General features: G+C 52.1%; 7 protein-coding genes across 7 annotated transcripts; 1 reads left to right on the forward strand and 6 right to left on the reverse strand.

The window, feature by feature from the left end:
• Positions 1-274: 274 nt before the first annotated feature.
• On the reverse strand, positions 275-2,195 carry STEHIDRAFT_89715 (cell division control/GTP binding protein; the record flags this gene model as incomplete). Its single annotated transcript, XM_007298253.1, has 8 exons — positions 275-471; positions 533-779; positions 844-1,211; positions 1,266-1,383; positions 1,447-1,581; positions 1,640-1,721; positions 1,783-1,911; positions 1,976-2,195. 8 exons carry the CDS (start codon positions 2,193-2,195, stop codon positions 439-441), a joined length of 1,332 nt encoding a protein of 443 aa, XP_007298315.1. The 3' UTR covers positions 275-438.
• A 604-nt stretch (positions 2,196-2,799) lies between these two features.
• STEHIDRAFT_151907 (uncharacterized protein) lies at positions 2,800-3,714 on the reverse strand (the record flags this gene model as incomplete). Its single annotated transcript, XM_007298897.1, has 1 exon — positions 2,800-3,714. One exon carries the CDS (start codon positions 3,712-3,714, stop codon positions 2,800-2,802), a length of 915 nt encoding a protein of 304 aa, XP_007298959.1.
• Positions 3,715-4,111: 397 nt separating this feature from the next.
• STEHIDRAFT_117582 (carbon-nitrogen hydrolase) lies at positions 4,112-5,511 on the reverse strand. The gene is made up of 5 exons (XM_007298898.1): positions 5,261-5,511; positions 4,805-5,191; positions 4,721-4,740; positions 4,295-4,657; positions 4,112-4,233 (listed from the first exon to the last, which is right to left on the reverse strand). Exons 1-5 carry the CDS (start codon positions 5,398-5,400, stop codon positions 4,205-4,207), a joined length of 939 nt encoding a protein of 312 aa, XP_007298960.1. The 5' UTR covers positions 5,401-5,511; the 3' UTR covers positions 4,112-4,204.
• A 379-nt stretch (positions 5,512-5,890) lies between these two features.
• STEHIDRAFT_45913 (uncharacterized protein) lies at positions 5,891-6,723 on the reverse strand (the record flags this gene model as incomplete). Its single annotated transcript, XM_007297883.1, has 3 exons — positions 5,891-6,112; positions 6,185-6,516; positions 6,576-6,723. The coding sequence occupies 3 exons, from the start codon at positions 6,721-6,723 to the stop codon at positions 5,891-5,893; spliced, it is 702 nt and encodes a 233-aa protein (XP_007297945.1).
• Positions 6,724-7,095: 372 nt separating this feature from the next.
• On the forward strand, positions 7,096-7,952 carry STEHIDRAFT_164844 (DUF866-domain-containing protein; the record flags this gene model as incomplete). Its single annotated transcript, XM_007298899.1, has 6 exons — positions 7,096-7,101; positions 7,168-7,251; positions 7,313-7,369; positions 7,441-7,638; positions 7,698-7,787; positions 7,846-7,952. 6 exons carry the CDS (start codon positions 7,096-7,098, stop codon positions 7,897-7,899), a joined length of 489 nt encoding a protein of 162 aa, XP_007298961.1. The 3' UTR covers positions 7,900-7,952.
• Positions 7,953-9,178: 1,226 nt separating this feature from the next.
• On the reverse strand, positions 9,179-9,623 carry STEHIDRAFT_48127 (uncharacterized protein; the record flags this gene model as incomplete). The annotated part of the gene is made up of 2 exons (XM_007298034.1): positions 9,179-9,465; positions 9,527-9,623. Coding segments are annotated over 2 exons (384 nt in total), but the record flags the coding sequence as incomplete, so codon positions are not given.
• A 1,884-nt stretch (positions 9,624-11,507) lies between these two features.
• STEHIDRAFT_46279 (kinase-like protein) lies at positions 11,508-13,298 on the reverse strand (the record flags this gene model as incomplete). The annotated part of the gene is made up of 6 exons (XM_007297919.1): positions 11,508-11,628; positions 11,688-11,776; positions 11,840-12,112; positions 12,169-12,310; positions 12,369-12,627; positions 12,695-13,298. The coding sequence occupies 6 exons, from the start codon at positions 13,296-13,298 to the stop codon at positions 11,508-11,510; spliced, it is 1,488 nt and encodes a 495-aa protein (XP_007297981.1).
• Between the last annotated feature and the right edge of the window lie 971 nt (positions 13,299-14,269).

The following is a 14,269-nucleotide window of genomic DNA, read 5'->3' on the forward strand; positions in this document are numbered from 1 at the left end:
GACACTCAAAGCATTTCTCAAGTGGCGATGACATGCCTGGATTGGGTAAACGGGTGGCGCACAGGCGCCACACATGGTATCAACGGAGTAAATCAATTCCAAAGAAAAATAAACCAGTCGTGTGGATACTAACGACTACGACACCAACTAAGTAGAACGAGGACAAAAAAAGAAGATAAAAGTACGCGGGTCGAAAGATGGGACAAGCCCGGATATCCGTTCAAAAGAGTGTGTGAGTGTTCGGGCGCAGAAGCGACCAACATATGGGTCAAACGCTGATACAGAGGCAGATGGAATGTACGATATGTGAACAAGACCGAGAGAGAGAGAGCAATGCAGCACAGAGTGGTGCAAATAGTAAAGACGAAAGCAGAAGGGGAGTGGGGAGTAAGGAATAGGCGAATATTTTACGAGTCCGAGATAGAGACAGACAACCCTTTACGCGCGAAGGAAGCCCTTCCTCGTCTTTTGCTATGCGATGTGGCATATCAGCGTTCATTCTACACTTCACGAGGGCATGAACATCACTCACGGTTGCCTTCTCTGGCGTCAGAGGCCTGCCGCTCTCGATCTTCCGCTTCTTGTCCTCGAGATCCTGTCGCTGCTTGTCCAAAGCGTCCTTCATCTCCCGATGCCTGGCGTACAACTCTTCCTCGGACTGCTTGAGTTTGGCCTCCTTCTCCTGCACCTTCTGCTGGAAGACCATCTTCATCTCGGCCTCCATCTTGGCGAGCTTCGCCTCGTGCAAGATACGCTCTTCCTGCATGCGGAGAGCCGGGCTACAGATACATGACTGACTGTCAGAAATAGACAATATATGAAAGTTCATAATGAGATACTGACTTGACCTCCTTGAACACGCTCGAGTCCTGGGCGACACCCATGCTCGCGAGCTTTTGAGAACGCCAGTTCTCGTAGAGCACATCATTGGTGTACTCCCGGAGCTCCTCCATGTACGTCCTGACAAGCATCTGGCGAAGCTTGACGAAGTCGCAGTGATCTTCGTTGTCGACCTCGATCACACCCCAGGGGTAAACACGGCCGCGGACTTCACGACCATCCGCGGTCGGGACAACCTTGTCGGAACCGACGACGGCGAAGGGGATCTTGCTGGTGATTTCCTCGTGCTCAGCAATGGTCTCCTCGTCCTCATTTTCGTACGTGGGAGCTTGGAAAATGTGGATGTTGTGGTAGGCGATGTCGGCAAGGATCTGGCATACCAACATCAGAGTGGCGAAATAGAAGGAAGCAACGGGGGGACTCACGCGGGCCTTGAACTCGGCAACTTCCACATCCGTGAGGGTGTCCGCTTTAGCAATGACAGGAATAAGGTTGACCTTATCGTGAAGCTGTTTCATGAATTCAATGTCCAAGGGTTTCAAACTACGCAGGCGAGACGCGTCAGTATGCGCAGTTCGCAGGCATACCAAAAACTAGAACACGCACGAATGACCAGTGGGTTGGATGAAGTACAAGCAGGCGTGAACACGGTTGTCAACAATTTTCTGACGATTGACCCTGTTCTCCTGCTCCAGGTAGGAGTCGAACCGGGACTCAATGTTGTCCACAATGGGCTTCCAGCTGAAAAAGAGCAAAGAAGGTCAGGTCTTCCTACATCGTGGATAGGCACAGTGCATACCTTTCGTCGTTGTTGACGAAGTCACCGAAGCCAGGCGTGTCAACAACAGTCAAACGGAGCCTGACGCCATTTTCCTCGATGTCTATACACGAACAAGCGATGAACATCAAAGTGAGATGACATGAAGTATGAACGGAACATACCAGCGCTAATGCTCTCGATAGCCACAGTCTGTGGCCTCTCGGCATTTGGAGGCAGAGGGACCTTGGGAGGGTAGAGAGGGGTGTCGAACAACGTGTTAATGAGTGTAGACTTGCCAAGCCCAGACTCGCCTGAGTAGCGACGCGGAGGTTGAGCGCTATGCGCGATAGCGAGGATTGGAAAGAAGGGACGCACCGACGACCATGGCAGTGAACTGGAACCCCTTCCTCACGCTCTTCCGGTGAACCTGGTTGGGCAGGTTGGCGAAGCCGACGTAGCCCATGAGTTTCTTGCGAATGATGGGGGAAAGGCCGGCTTGGTGGGCGGGGGTCAAAGACGCGGACGAGCCATTGAGGTTACCGTTGGGAGAAGGAGAAAGGTCGCCGTTGCGGCTGGAAGTGTAAGAATCCGACATCTGGCGAGAAGAAGGGCGTCAGCGACGGGGCGAACGACGTGGAGAAGGGATATTACGTCGGGAAAGGATGGGGGAGGAGGGAGAACGGGCCAGTTGGACGACGCTGGCTGCTCGGCGTGCTTCTGAGCTGTTTGCGCCTGTTTGTGCCAGTCGACGCTTAGCGACAACCGTGGCTTCGGTAGCATGTACTGTCAATATTCGTCCCATTTTTTCGGTCAATGCTCGCTCGCCATAATGTTATGTCAATGCTCACCCATGCAAGCTTCTGTTCTCCTTGTACGGGGTTCATCTTTGCGATCGTATGTTCCGCCGCACCGTCCTCATCTCGCTCTCTTATCCAAGGGCCACCCGCCACGACTTCGCCGTGCGGCGTTGCTGCTTCTTCGCTTGCCACTTCTAGCATTATCGATCCTATTCGTCCCATGCCCTAAGCAATCCCAGACAGCGCTTCCCATCCTTGTATTCACGGAAATTACCATGCTATTAGAGTTAATGCGGCACAGCCTGCCAGTGGCTATAATTATACAGAAAAAATGATTGAAAGCACGACCTATTGCCATGCCTTTTTTGGGCCACACCCTTCCTTCTATCACCCTTTGAAGCCTTAACATTCCTGGTAAGCCTCCGCATTAATAAAGTCGTCGAACAGTTTCGTAGTGGTATACTCCACTCTAAGACGGTCGGACATGTCTCCCCAGAGGCTGCTGCTACGCTCGCTAGACTCTGAACAGGACGACTCCAGATTGCTACAGTCCGAGCTAGCCGTACTCCACGAAGTGGACCGTGTACACGACCACGAGGAGACCATCGACCAGCTCGAGGAATCGCAGGACGGATCCTCCGGGTCCTCGGTCTCCGTCGTGTTGCGTTGTTCGCTAGTCGAGGAGTGTCGGACCTGCCAGTGAGCCTTCATTTTCCTGGAAGCCTCCTGGAGAGCCAGTTGGACAGTGGCAGAGCGCTTCTGTTCCTCAGGATCCATATCAGCGATCAGTCGCCGCTCCCAGCTTGTCATCCATTTTCGCAAGTCCGTGTCAGTTTCGTCGTCAGACCCAAGAGCTGCACGTCCTCCCAAGTTCTCGTTGTTTTGAATCCCAAGAGCAGCAGGTTTAGTCACGTCGTATATCGTGCGTCCTACAGTGGGCAACGATGGCAAGCTGTTATATATGGTACGCCCGATGGCAGGTAACGAAAGAGGCTTCATATGGCTGTCAGTCGTCGCACCCTGTGCGGAAGCTGTGAAGAATGGACGCACCGAAGGCTTATTTGCGGACACGCCATTTACGCTGACACCTCCAGGCTCAAGCTCAGAGCACGACAATTTGGGTGACGCAGCTAAATGGGTCGTCTTGGCATCACCTCTCGATCCCGACCTACGAGCAATCCGTTGCGCAATTTTGAAGGAGGACTTCGCATCGGGGTGGTGGAATAGGCAGTCTATCGCAGCAGGCACAGAGCAACGAGGACGACGGTGTCGAGAAGATGAGCGAGACGGACGGCGGCGCGTGTGCTTGACCTGCATCCCGGGAGGTATTGAGAACTATGTACACGAACAAAAGATTGGAAGGGAGTCAATGGAGCGTCCTGAGGACACTTGGCTGCGGTGCAGTGTGACGAGGCTCGAGAGACAGTATATATATAGGGATCCCGATTGTGTGCCGTTATGCGGCACGTCCGCTCGTTGGCACGGAGACGGTTGTTCCTTTGTCCCTTTGTTCGTTGTGTCGCGCGGACCAAGTCCGACACGCGACACTACTTTGATTAAAAAGGCAAGGTGTCAAAGCAATGGCCCTCGATGGCAAAGACTAATCTGAATGACGCAATACTTAGTCGTAGCCTGCGGCCCCTACCTTTGCCCCATGTTATCCACGAGGCTCAGTTTTCGAACAAGAGGATGGCCATACGTGGGACTCTGCGCATGGGCTCGCAGCTAATACCCTTTGTTACAACATTGCATTGATACTACACGAGCTGTGGAAGCTTTTTAGCATCAGATGGCACTGTCTCCAAGTCTATGCTCCGTTCGCCTCGAACTTGAATACTGTGAGAAGTATCGTTCAGCAACACATCAAACGTTCGGAACAAACGGGATGTTCGCTCACTATCCGACCGCGCATAATGACCCACAACATCCAAGTCAAATTTCCCCCTCGCAATATCGTCCAAATCCAGTTCAGCTGTCAGGACACCCTCGCCTTCCAACAAAGGGCCGGCCAGGATCTTCCCCAGCGGCGACACGATGACACTCCCACCGGCAATCATCACATTCTCGCCATTTCGAGCTTCGGCGTTGCGTACGGCGTGGTCTGGCGGATAGTCCTTCTCCTGAGAGTATTGGCAGGCCGAGAGGACGAAGCAGCGCCCTTCGAGGGCGATGTGGACCATCGTGTGTTGCCAGACGGGACGGGCGTCAACGGTGGGAACACAGTAGAGTTGTGTGTTCTTTGAGTAATAGAAGGTTCGCACTGTGAGTGTATAGACGTCAGCGGGCAATGCAGCGCATGGACCCAGCGAAACAAAGAACAAACAAAGAGGCATATAGTTCTCCCTATGAAAGGGGAGTACGAAGTGAGTTTTTGTTTAATGATTGATCGAGACACAGTCTAACCTACCAACAAATCGTAGCTGAGAGCTTGGCCTTCACTGCTGGTGAGGACTCGCTCGAGAAGGACGATTCAACGACAGGCAAGGTGTCTGCTCCTCCCTGTCCCCAGATCAACCTCTCGGACGCCGTTGGCATTAACTTACGATGTTTTGCGACGTATCCTGCCTTGGGATCGACGAATATCGCGGTGCAATAGAGGGTTCCTCCATCACGCTCGATTATGCCGATGACAAGAAAGACCCCGGTCTCTTTGCTGATGCTCTCGATGCGCTCGAGCGCGGGAGAGGGTAACTCGATGGCCGCTGTGTGGTAGCGGAGGAATTCCTCTCGACCTTCCTGTGAACGTTCTCCTACAACAGCTCCGAATGTCGCCATTTTTGGATATCCCCCGATGCTGAAACATATGCATCAGACAATGTGTAGATAAGTAAAAGGTATAACGTTACGAATATTTGGTACTTACAATGCCTCCGGGAAGACCGCCAATTGGCTGCCATCCCGTTCTGCAGCAAGACGAGTGAGTCGCTCGAGCTTGTCCAAAGTGTCCGGCAGCGAATAAGCCGCTGTGCAAGTCTGGACTACAGATGCTCGTATGGTGTTCATGGTGGTACACAGAAAGTGTGTCTGCGTGAGAGGCCTCGGGAATGACTCTGGAAGACCTAAAGCTTATATACTCGAGAGTCGTCGGTGTAAACGACAGAAAGTACGATAAACTGCTGACCGTGAAATCGGATCAATGATGTTCACCGCGGGATGTAACGGTTCCGATCCCGACATGGCGAAATGCTACAACATTGAGCTGTTGGCCGGAGGCAAGACAAGCCATGGACAACAGATTGAGTACATACAGTTGCGGTACCCAATCATCTGCGTGCTTTCCGAGATTTTAAACCTGCTCTTCCTTCGAACCTTCATCTCACGAGAGTCTTCGCGCGAGCCGTGACTCTCCGCCAACGTAGCAATTTGTAACAGATTGGCAAAGTTTGACGCTCTCAGTCAACTCATGCCTGAGGTACATGTGGCACCTCCGACCTCAGGGAAGGAAGACAACATTCTCTTGCAGGAAGGCGAGTGGGCAAGAAGATAATTCAGTCTACTGCAAACTAGGAGATGGTGTGGATGGTGTGGATGGTGATCCCTGCTTCGGCAGCTTGGGCAGCCATGATTTTGGGAAGTCTCTGATAGAGGGTGGCGTCTCGGATCGCACTCTCCCACCTGCCAGATCTCTCTTGAACTTTCCCTTCCCTGCCTTCATCGCCTTCGCGTCTATATGGCGTAGATCCAGGGGAACATCGGCGAACGTATCTGACGAGTCCTGATTGTGGTGGTACCTCGTTGAGCCCCGACAGAGTCGCGCAAAGCGGAGAAAGAAATGGAAAGAACGTACGTTTGCCTCCGCTACCAATCTGTCCAGAGTATCGCTCGCCCACTTCAAGTTCATGTTCGGTTGTGGGAACTCCTCGCATGCGATCTTCACATATCCCTCCTTCCCTGCCTCCCCTTTTCGGAACCCACCGTCTTTGGGAGGAGACGGTGACCAGCGAGGACCAGCGAGCAGCTTGAGTTTATGGACGGCCTTGTCGTCATTTAGCGGTAAGTGCGCTACGGGAACAGTCAGGACACGTTTGTTGGCAGCTGGGTGGTCTTCTCCGAGGTAAGTGATGGATCGAACGGAAACGGGAGCTTCGGATGTTGGAGGAACAAAAGGTTTTCGGAAGGCTACAATAGTAATACATTGTAAGTACACAAGCAAGACCACGAAAAGAGAACGCACATACCAACAAGTTTGGGCATCTCGTGGTCTATGAGACGCATGTAAGTGAGCTTTTCGCGCTGTCGCATGATCATGAGATGTCCAGCGGACGTAGTATCGTCCTCTCCTTCTCTTGTTCCCTCGTCCTGGTGCGACTGAAGCTCTTCCAACATGATACCCATCTCGTCCATGGGTTCTCCAGGGTCCAAGTCCGCGTCATTGAACTCGTCCACGTCGCGTGTTTCGCTGCGTTTACGAGCTCGAGGAAAAGCGACAGCAGAGCTAGTAGAGAAAGACCTGTTCACGCGCAGCGCGGCCGTGGCAGTCCGACAATGTGTGACCCACGACATGTCGGAATACGGAAAGCTATTGGTGCCAAAGTGTGAAGGCGTAGAGGTATTTCCAAATGAGAATATTCGCCCGAACGGGCAAGTTTGAAGAGGCTGCAGCCAAGCAAAGACAAACAAACCCAACCCTGTCCGTAATCTCGGATTCCGATCATCGTGACGCCACAGCTCTTTCTCCTGCCTCTTCAGTGTCTGATCATGGTCGTCTGTGTCGTCCTCTGGTGACTCTCAGATGCTCGCATAGCTGACAATGAACGACGCCCCATATAGCGTCTACTTCTGTCGATCAAAGCTGAACTGGAAAACGTCACGGATCTCATTCCGAGTTCGGATAACTTTGAATACTTCTTCGAGGTCCGTCCGTTGCTCCCAGAAATATGCTAGATATACTGAATAAATTCCGCTGTACCCATAGGTCAAGTGCACGAGCTGCAATGAGACTCACCCCAAATTCGTTGCGTTAAACCGTGTGGTAGGTTACATTTTCCTTGTGGAACTAGCTGATAGCGCCACATTAACAATACTCACATCTCCAATCCTTAGGAAGAGTACGAGGTCAACTCCGGCAAAGGAAGTACCGCTCATTTTGTTTGGAGATGCGGTCTTTGCAAGCGTGAACATTTCGCCAAGTTTGAAGCTGCATCGCCGCCGCAAGCGTACAAAGCGGACGCCAATGGCCAGTTCGCGCCACTCATCACGGTGGATTGCAGAGGGCTCGAGTTTACAGGATTTGATCCTAGGGTGAATTTTTCGCGACGATAGTCTCTTAACATCTTCACGCTTGACTAATGCAAATACAGGGAACATGGAAGTGCATAGGTGCAGAATCCAGGACGGTGTTCAACGAGGTTGACTTGGAGGAGGGCGAATGGTTCGACTACGATGAAAAGGTATATCTATCGCTATTCGTGTATCGTGCCTACTGACGGTCAATAAAATATGTGCCAGGCTGCGCTGCCAGTGGGTGTATCTAAAATCGAGAGCAAATGGACGCGTGCGTAAGCAAGAGGATAGCCTGGTAGAAGTGTACGAGTACAGGATATAATATATAAAACAGTGCACCGAGGCATGAAGATCAGCCGTGTAATGAGATCTTCAATAAATGATAAGTCCCAAGGAAAAGTGAAGGCAGCTCCCACTCAAGTCTGCAGCGACTCTTCAGTGTTTTGGGCGGGTGACGGGTCGATGCCTGTTGCATCCGGAGTGGGGGCCTCCCCTTTATCCATCCCCTTCGACTCGTCTCCATCGTTTTGCGACGGAGATTTTGTACTAGAATCGTGCAATACAGGCTTTTGTAGCCCATTGCTCTCCTCCGACTTCGCAGCCTCGGTGTGCCCTTCTGCTTCTGGCGTCGACTTCGTAGGACCTGCGGAATCATTCCCGATGGCTGTCTCTTTGTCGCGAGTTCCATTCTCTTTTGGCGAAGACTGTTGGGCATTATTCTCGGGGCTGTCAACCTTCGCTTTCTCGATGATGGATGATGATTTCTTCTCGGAAGGGCCCTGCTCGGTATCTCCTACCGCTTTCTCTTCGTCTGCTTTCGCCTTCGCCTTTTTGCGACCCTCGAGGATCTCCCTCCTATCAGCATCAGAGACTACCCCGACGGAGGCGGCGACTTCCTTGGCCTTCTGCTTGCCCTTGCCGACGAGTGCGGACTGTCGCTTCTTTAGCTTTCCAAGATGTTCAATACTGTAGACCATCAAAGTCACTCATGAGCCTACGTAGCACACCAATGCAAGTAGCAGGTAATGGAAGATGACGCACAACCAAAGTGCAGCTTCTGCTTTGCTTATTTCGACCTTGTCCATGTCAACCCCGCGCTGCTCGAGAATTGCCAGGAATCTGCGGAAATGCTACGCATAGAGACAAACATCAGCTTGCAAGCCCTTCTCAAATACGTCGAAGAAAAACTAAGGCGTACTGAGATGGATGTCCTGGTAACGCCAGAAACTTAGCGTATGCCTTGAAGGATGATATTCTCAGAAAATCCATACCGGTAATGGCCTGACAGAGGCGACAATGTATGAATCACGCCCTCGTGAACCGTGATGAGACCAGCAGAGGTCACCAATCCTCCGCCAAGGAATGTTGAGTGTTGGAAGGTGCCAGGAACTTTGGGGAAAAGGTACGGGCGGTCAGAGGCGACGATCGAATGATTCGGTCCAGCAGAAGCTCACCCTTGATCCCCACAAAGAGATTGACTAGAACAGAACAGTCAATTAAGTATAGAAGGTCAGTTTAGTGAAAAAAAAACTGACAGTTCTTATCCTATGCGACACGTCTAAGAATGACTTTGTGCAACTAGATAGGTCAGGACGAGACGTACCGAGACATATATCCAAGTGTTTCTCCGGACAGTCTTCTTCAGAAGCTTATCTACGATGCCATGGATTGTAAGATACTTTCTGAAGGCTCTCGTCGCCTTCGTTTTACCCTTTGCAGGTCCAATGTAGTGGTTGGCTGCCTCGCCTTCCTCTCCAGAGAACGAGCTTCTCGGAGATGCTATGGAGGCTGCAATTTGACCCGAGGTCTCTGGAATGTCATCGGGAATGATGCCCTGCCCGTTTCCTACAGAATTTATAGGTTCGTCATCCTATGTCGTTTGATACTGATTTGATGATAGACAGACCTGCATCTTTCCATCTACCAGGCGTCGTGTCCACAAGCTCGTCATTTCGCGCCCAACGAAGCTTTCCCTCAGAGTCAATATTGACGAGGTAGTTTAGTCCTATGCTATGGTATGAGTTAAAATGCCGGAGGTGCAGGGAATATGATACTTACGCTGCTCTGAAGAGAAATAACTGAACATGCGCTGTTAGAGCACAGCGGTATACGAAAAAGGCGACGAGACTTACGTTATTCGCTATCATGCAATGACAATCGGATGAGTTGTATGAATATAGAAACAGCGAGTATGAAGCGTACCTCCTTCTCCAACTGCTCTCGTGGACATTCCTTCAGTGACAGTTCTTTACCAGCTCCACGATCCAGCCTACATGAACACTCATATCAGCAAAGACTAGTTGAATCAAAGGCGAGAGCAGTTAGCCACCATTTGAAGAAGTTATCTTCCGTATCCTCCTCCTTCCATCGTCTGAAATAAAACTGGCGATGCCACATTGTGTCGTTCAGTCCAACATTCTTAGCAGACAAGGCTCAGACTTTGCCACCACACCTTCACTACAAATTGAACCATCAGAAGCACTCCCGACAGCAAGAACGAGAACTTCACTAACAGTTTGACCCATAACGATGTTTCCTGTATATTCGACCACAACCAGCACAATAGCGCTTCAGTCCAAGATCATTGTAACCGAACGAGACACGAAAGGCATACCCATCGATAAGTTCCAGCCAATGCTGCAGCTCCAGCGGCTTCCTCGTAGCATCATCATCCTTCACATTCGTCGCTCCCGCAAGCATTTGATTACCATCATGCAATTGCGAGAACCGGAACGCTGCTCGTCGCCAGTGATCCTTGCCCGTATTGTGGCCCTCGTCTGCATTCGCTTGAGTTGCCTTATTCGAGAGCCAGGCCGAACAATGTCAGCCAGCCAAGGCGAACCCAAATGTCCGAAAACAAAAAAAAGAAAAGAAAAGTACAGACCTCAGCTTTTGCGTCTCTAGTCGCTTCCTTCCAGCGAGTCTCGGGAGTCAGGAATTGCTCCTGGAGCGAATTCTTCTTCCTCCACGCCCGTTGTATCCGCTCTGCAGCTTCGGCATGGCTCTGTGTCCTGTCCGGAAGCTCTGGTCTCTTGCCTTGGGTATCCGTCGTGGAAGACATAGCCTGTGTGAGGAGGGGAAGAAGAAAGTGGAAAGGAAACAGCTATTTACTTAGGACCTTGTTGCATCGCTCAAACAGTCGGTATGACATCATAGTTCGCGCCACACTGTTTGAACTTTTCCGATCGACGGTGATCCCGGGGTAGAGTACTTTGTTTTGACAGCTCCGTCGTCGAGTCACATCGACATCCCGGCGAGCTGTCGTGAAATCTGAGACCCCACAGCTGTCGAACAACGCCACTGACGCGGAACGAAGGCAGACAACTGTTACTGTAATGATCAATTGATCCCCACAGCAGTAAAGCTCAAATGCCCAGAACGTTCACACAGGACACGGTCGGCATGGACCAAAAGGACATTTGGGTAAACAACGTGGAGGCGGTCGTTTCTGAGTACGTACTATATCCAGGATGCAGATCACGAAGGGACAACAAGGGAAATGCGGATGCGGGGGAGCTTAAGGAACGGAAGGGGAAAAACAAAGCTATGTACTGTAGAATTAAGAGGGACACAGACGAGCAGGAGAGAAAACAAAGAGAAGGAAAAAAGAAACATGCGCTGTGGATTGGGTTAGACAAATGCAATGCGAAAGATGATTTGGAGATGAAGCAGTATGAGCCACAGAGGAACGAGATAGGCCGGGGGAAAAAGATTATGGGGGAAATGCCAAAGAAGAACAGAAGAAACTTGATGATCGTAAATGGGGATGTATATGGGGAAGGGTGTAGAAGGACGTAGAAAGAAAGGGTGTGGATGTGTGAAGGGGATGAAAAAAAATGCTAGTGATGTTGCTTGTCAGAGTGCTGAGAAAGAAAAAAGTGAAGTGTTCAGAATGCGTCGTCCAATGGTGGGTCACGAGCACTGAAGCCCGTGAACATCCAATCAGGAGGCAGGACGAGATATGGATGCTTGCGCAATTCCGCAGCCGACGGTCGCTCGTCGGGGTTACTGTTAGTAGCTGGATATTAGCATATGCGATGTAGCATTGTCGACACGAAACTGCTTACATGGCAAAACATTTCTTCCTGAAGTCGTCCGCCAAAGCTGAAAGTGTGATACTCTGCGGAACGGGAGGCGCTTGTTTTGAAGAGTACAGCTATAAAAAGTTATGCCCCATTAACCTCAGCACGATCAGACGATCCGTCAAACAGCTACTGACCTTGACGATGACGGCCATGGCCTCCTCCCTTCGCCAAGGCCGCTCACCCGCCCACATCTCGAGCACCACACAACCGACACTCCAAATGTCAACCTTGGCGTTGTAACCGCGCTTTCCAGCGTTGACCACCTCGGGAGCCATCCAGAAGACAGTGCCTTGCATGGCAGTAAGCATAGCCTGCTCATTGATATCGTTCGTCCTTTTGGATATTCCAAAGTCCGATATCTTGCACTTGCCGTCCTGTTCGACCAGAATGTTGTCCGCTTTCAGGTCCTGAAGCACCGCACGTCAATGAAAGTTAACTCCTACAAATGGGAGGAACTACGTACCCGATGCAGGATACCGACGGAATGGAGGTATTCCAGTCCATCCAGAATCTGCTCGGTGAAGGACTTCGTGATTTCCTCGTCGAACTTGCCATATTTCCTCAAACAGCTGCCGACCGAACCACCAGGGACGTACTCGAGAAAGCTGCATCCGCCATCAGTCACAATTCAAAAAGAAACATAATTAAGTGGGGATTACTCACATGCTGAGGAACGTCGGCGTCTCCTCGAAACCGAGGTATTGCACGATATGCGGATGATCCAGATCCTTCAGCGTCTCGCTCTCGAGTTTCAACGCGTCCACCACGCCGACCTGGCGTGAATCGTTCTTGTCGCTCGCTGTACGCGGGATCTCCACCTGCTTCACGGCGATGACCTCTCCGGTCGTGGCGTTCAACGCCATGTAGACCCGTCCGAAGTTGCCCTTGCCGATCAACTCACCGCGAACCCACTTGAAAATGGCTGCAAACCGAAGGATTAAGTGATAAGTATAGATCCGATAGGCAGAACTAAAACGAGAAGAACCCACGTTTAGGAGCGACAGACCCAGCAGACGAAGGAGACTCCGGTGTGGTAGATGCAAGGCCGGCCTTTATCTGTCCCGGCGTGACCTCCTCCAATCGACTGCCCCAGAGCTTCGTACTCCGCTTCCTCAACATATTGTTAGCAGCGGCTGTCGTCGAAAGGATCCTCGACGAACGGTCTATCATCTTCTGCTTGTGCTCCTCCGCAACGACACGAATCGACTTCTTGTGTCTGGAGCGTTTGTCTGCGGGAGCCGGCTGAGGGACAACAGTGGGCTCGGCCGTCGTCGGAGACGTTCCACCAGACGTGGTGTCGATGACTGGCTTGTCCAGATCGTGATTCGGGAAGAACGTATCCAAACGAGCGTACATCTCGTCCGGATCCGGACGCGAGGCCCAGGACTGGTCCTCCTGGAAAGCGTCCGAATGTTCATTCTCGAGATGCTGAAGCCGATCCTGAGTTCGCTGACGCGACGCCGGTGCGCGTCCTTGATAAGGCCGCGCAGGCGGAGGCTCACTGGGCGGCGGCGGGAAGTTGTTGGGGATCGCGGTGTTGTAGCTATTCGAACTCCCTACATGCGTCAGCGATGCGTCTGTATCGTTGATCATCACCGTCAGCGGAGGACCGCGGCCACTGGACCTCGGTCGTTCGGGCGAGGGATGCTTCTGCCAGAGTGTTCCGCCCGATTCGTCTTCCACCATCGGAGTCTGCCATAACGTACCACTTTCGCTGTCTGAACCATCGCCTGTATCGGTGCTGTTGGTTTCGGGCGTCGATGGAGTGGAGAGGATTTCTTTCGGTGGAGGTGTAGTTGGGCGTGGTAGAGTGCGTATTCCTCCTTGCGGAGGTGGCGGTGGCGGAGGGGGCGGAGGAATGAATCCGAGGCCAGAGCGAGAGACAAAGGGTGGTAGCGGGGGTCTCGGTGGTGGTGGTGGGAGGTTGTAAGTTGGAGTACTGACTTGCTGGTCCAGATACTTCTGCATCCTGGGCATGTCGTCCTGCCTGACAGTCGCCGCGTCATCGGAGTTCGTACCGCGGCTAGGGCTATGCGGCGCATCTCCAGACGTATCGTTGCGCAGGAACGGAGGACTTCGAGGGTTAACTGGACTCCGAGGCGGCCCATTGTCGCCGTGAACGTTGTAGGTATCGACGTCGAGCTTCCCTCCGCGAGTATTGTAGGTGGAAGGAAGTGGGCGGTAATGAGGAATCTGCGATGGCGAAGACCGACTGACATCGGATTCCTGGAAAGGCTCGTCGAAAGCTGACTCCGCAGTGTGCTGGGGACGGTATGTGGTCGAAGGGACGGGTAGCGATCCTAGCGAAGAGCCTGGTCTTGAGTGAGATTCTTGCTCGAATGGAAGCTTGCCAATCATAGGATTGCTCGATAGCCCTTGATTTACCGGTGAACGAGGTTGAGATGGCGTGGCAGACGTGAGCGTAACTACAGGAGGCGGAGGAGGCGGAGGAGGCGGGGGTGGGGCTGGTGGTGGAGGGAAAGGCCGGAAGCCAGTTCGATAAGTGGTGGGAGAAGTGTATCCCGCATATTGTCTCTGGTCCGGGCTGGTAGCCTGTGGTGTGT

This window comes from Stereum hirsutum (genome assembly GCF_000264905.1).
Source record: "Stereum hirsutum FP-91666 SS1 unplaced genomic scaffold STEHIscaffold_1, whole genome shotgun sequence".
In the NCBI taxonomy this organism is placed as follows: domain Eukaryota; kingdom Fungi; phylum Basidiomycota; class Agaricomycetes; order Russulales; family Stereaceae; genus Stereum; species Stereum hirsutum.

Coding starts and splice junctions, on each gene's coding strand:
- STEHIDRAFT_117582 (XM_007298898.1), bottom strand. CDS start 5,400: ATGAACACCATACGAGCATCTGTAGTCCAGACTTGCACAGCGGCTTAT. Junction 5,192..5,260: donor GCGGTCTTCCCGGAGGCATT/GTAAGTACCAAA, acceptor CATATGTTTCAG/CATCGGGGGATATCCAAAAA. Junction 4,658..4,720: donor GGAGAACTATATGCCTCTTT/GTTTGTTCTTTG, acceptor ATACACTCACAG/TGCGAACCTTCTATTACTCA.